The sequence below is a fragment of the Buceros rhinoceros genome, unplaced genomic scaffold (assembly GCF_000710305.1).
Source record: "Buceros rhinoceros silvestris isolate BGI_N320 unplaced genomic scaffold, ASM71030v1 scaffold21931, whole genome shotgun sequence".
Classification (NCBI taxonomy): Eukaryota; Metazoa; Chordata; class Aves; order Bucerotiformes; family Bucerotidae; genus Buceros; species Buceros rhinoceros.
Window position 1 is genome coordinate 49,608 of NW_010392817.1, and position 2,535 is coordinate 52,142.

General features: G+C 49.0%; 1 protein-coding gene across 1 annotated transcript; it reads right to left on the bottom strand.

Annotated features, from left to right (window-relative positions):
• Window positions 1-617: 617 nt before the first annotated feature.
• LOC104500920 (centrin-2) lies at window positions 618-2,207 on the bottom strand. The gene is made up of 3 exons (XM_010144651.1): window positions 2,082-2,207; window positions 1,371-1,508; window positions 618-701 (listed from the first exon to the last, which is right to left on the bottom strand). Exons 1-3 carry the CDS (start codon window positions 2,202-2,204, stop codon window positions 618-620), a joined length of 345 nt encoding a protein of 114 aa, XP_010142953.1. The 5' UTR covers window positions 2,205-2,207.
• Between the last annotated feature and the right edge of the window lie 328 nt (window positions 2,208-2,535).

Genomic DNA, 2,535 nt, shown 5'->3' on the forward strand with positions numbered 1-2,535 from the left:
ACAAGAGACTTTATTTTACACACAATCTTGTATTTGTGGCCACTGAATATTCCCACCCACGGACAGAGCCGTCGGCAGCAGCACTGGGACCGTTCCTGTTGCAAAGTGTTTTCTTCAAACGCGTGAGGTGAAGAGCCGCAGGTTCCACTGCAGCAGTTTATTTACTGACTCTATTTTCAGAAGAACATACCAAAAAAGGGGACAGGGATAACCACCAAAAAACAGAGTATAAAAAGCTGATCCCTGCAAATACATCACAGGAAGAATTCACTATAGCTGGGTAAACCACAAAAACCTGCCAGGAAATAGAGATTGATGGGGGCTGGTGGTGAGTCTTTACCGAACCATCAGCCCCCGGTGTGTTTTCAGGCAGAGGAGGACCTGAAACAGGCACTGGAAAATAGGATTTGTGCTGCGAACAGCGCAAACACCTCAGGAGCACAAACCACGTGAAGAGCTCAACAGCAGGCACTTGCTCCCACACACGAGTTTAAGAACACCCACTTCAAAAAAACTACTGACCTGCATTTGCTGCCGCCTCGAAATACATAAAAGACTGCAGAAAGGCGCGGCACCTACCAGCCACACCCCCCCCGCCAGCGCGAGCCGCGGCCGCCTCAGTACAGGCTGGGCTTCTTCATGATCCGCAGGAACTCCTCCTCGTTCACCTCCCCGTCCCGGTCCGCTTCGTCGATCATTTCCTGGGAGAGGGTCATACCCAGACATCAGCTGTGGACTGGAATTACTGGACTAATTCACAATTAGAACAACTTCATAGCAAACTGCATCGGAGGGGACAGTGACAGCTCAAGGTCAGACATCCTGCACTACAAAATATTTACTGGCCCGGTCACGAGTTTGGGTTTATAAAATGTTTATACAAAAATCTGCAGAGAAAACACTGTGTGATGGGAACTGCCCCGGGAAAACAAAGTGCTTGGAGCACTTTTGCATCGCCCTAACTCCACAAAACCGCAATTTCAAGAGCCATCTCGGACCTCAGGACCCACCTTCTGATCCCAAACTGACACAAGCTGTGCCAGGAGAGAGGATGGACTTTCCCAACAGATCCCCCTGGACCCTGAAGACAGACCTACAGCCAAGAGGCCGCGGCCTCTACCCCCAAACTGACCCCGAGGGGCTTCCTGCCCCCCGGGGCAGAGACTCTTGCTCCTCAGCCCCGCTGCCGGCTCCAGCAGAGCTGTTGCAGGCGGCTCAGCTCTGCAGGCAGACGGACAATCGGACTGGGGCTATGCACAGAGGTTTAAATGGATGTAAATACAAAACTAAGCACCATTTGGCCATGCCGTGAGTCCCTCCCCACTCAACAGCGTCCGGCTATAACACCAGGTCACACAGCAGCTACAAACCTGCAGCTCTTCGTCTGTGAGATTTTCCCCCAGTTCTTTGGCAACACGTTTGAGGTTTTTGAAAGAGATTTTGCCGGTTTCGTCGTCGTCAAAGAGTTTGAAAGCCTTGAGAATCTCCTCTTTGGAATCTTTTTCAGCCTTCAAGAAGTAAGTGCAAGTTTAAGGCAAAGAGAGGGTTGTGTTGTAGGTAACAAGATAGAATGAGACAGACAAGTGTTAGAGAGACCAGTGACAGATGCTGTTGGAGTTTCACTATCAGGATCTTCCACCATTAAATACCTGGGTTTATTCCACCTGTTTTAAGATTTTTAGAACCAGAGATTTCATCTGTCGATATCTTAAAGCTCAAGAAAGGAAAATACGGTGCGTGGCTCCAGAGGGATCACGTGGCCAGACTCCCAGCAGCTTTCTACGGGCCAGAGCTGCCCTTAATCTGCGCTAAAACTCTTGATTCCAGCTTTTCCCTTTCCTCGCACACAACTGATCATTAAGGACCCTCGTTAATGACCTAATCAGCTCACCGTTACCTCGACAGAGGAGACGGGCTAGTCCCTGCCTTGCAATTCCCACTCTCCCACGCTTGGTTGTTAAGGTTAAAACAGCGCTTTGACCTTCCACTAAACCCAGAAGCAGATGAAACCGACTCAGCCCTTTCCACACAGGCTTTGGAAGCCCAGCAGTGCTTCACGCTGACTTGCCCAATGCACGTACCATTTTCTGTGTCATCACTACCAAGAAGTCATTGAAGCTGATTTTGCCTGTTCCTTCCTTATCGATGTCTGAAATCATCTTCTTGATCTCTTCCTTTTTCGGCTCAAACCCCAGTGCTCTCATGGCCACCTGAAAGGAGAAAAAAACAAATAAATCATCCAAAACCAATAACAAAACCACATGGTAAGTCTTATGCTGAGAGATCACAGGGGACTTTTTCATTCTAGCGACAAAAACCTGGTGGGAAAACAGAAATCAAACACTTTGGGTGCCTTTCTGTCAACACCTGATAACAGCAGTGAGGAGCTATAGGTAAAAATACCTGTTGACAACAAGGTTTTATGCTGTGGGGGGGAAATCTCTCCTGTTCAAGGTCACTTAGGCATTTATCACAGGATCACAGAACCGTGTGAGCTGGAAAAGACCTTTAAGCCCCTCCAGTGCCCGTGTCCCC

What these genes read in the sequence shown, in the direction of transcription:
- LOC104500920 (XM_010144651.1), bottom strand. Translation starts at nt 2,204, where the DNA reads ATGAGAGCACTGGGGTTTGAGCCGAAAAAGGAAGAGATCAAGAAGATG. An exon ending in TAGTGATGACACAGAAAATG is followed by an intron (nt 1,509 to 2,081) that starts GTACGTGCATTG and finishes TACTTCTTGAAG; the next exon opens with GCTGAAAAAGATTCCAAAGA. An exon ending in TCACAGACGAAGAGCTGCAG is followed by an intron (nt 702 to 1,370) that starts GTTTGTAGCTGC and finishes ACCCTCTCCCAG; the next exon opens with GAAATGATCGACGAAGCGGA.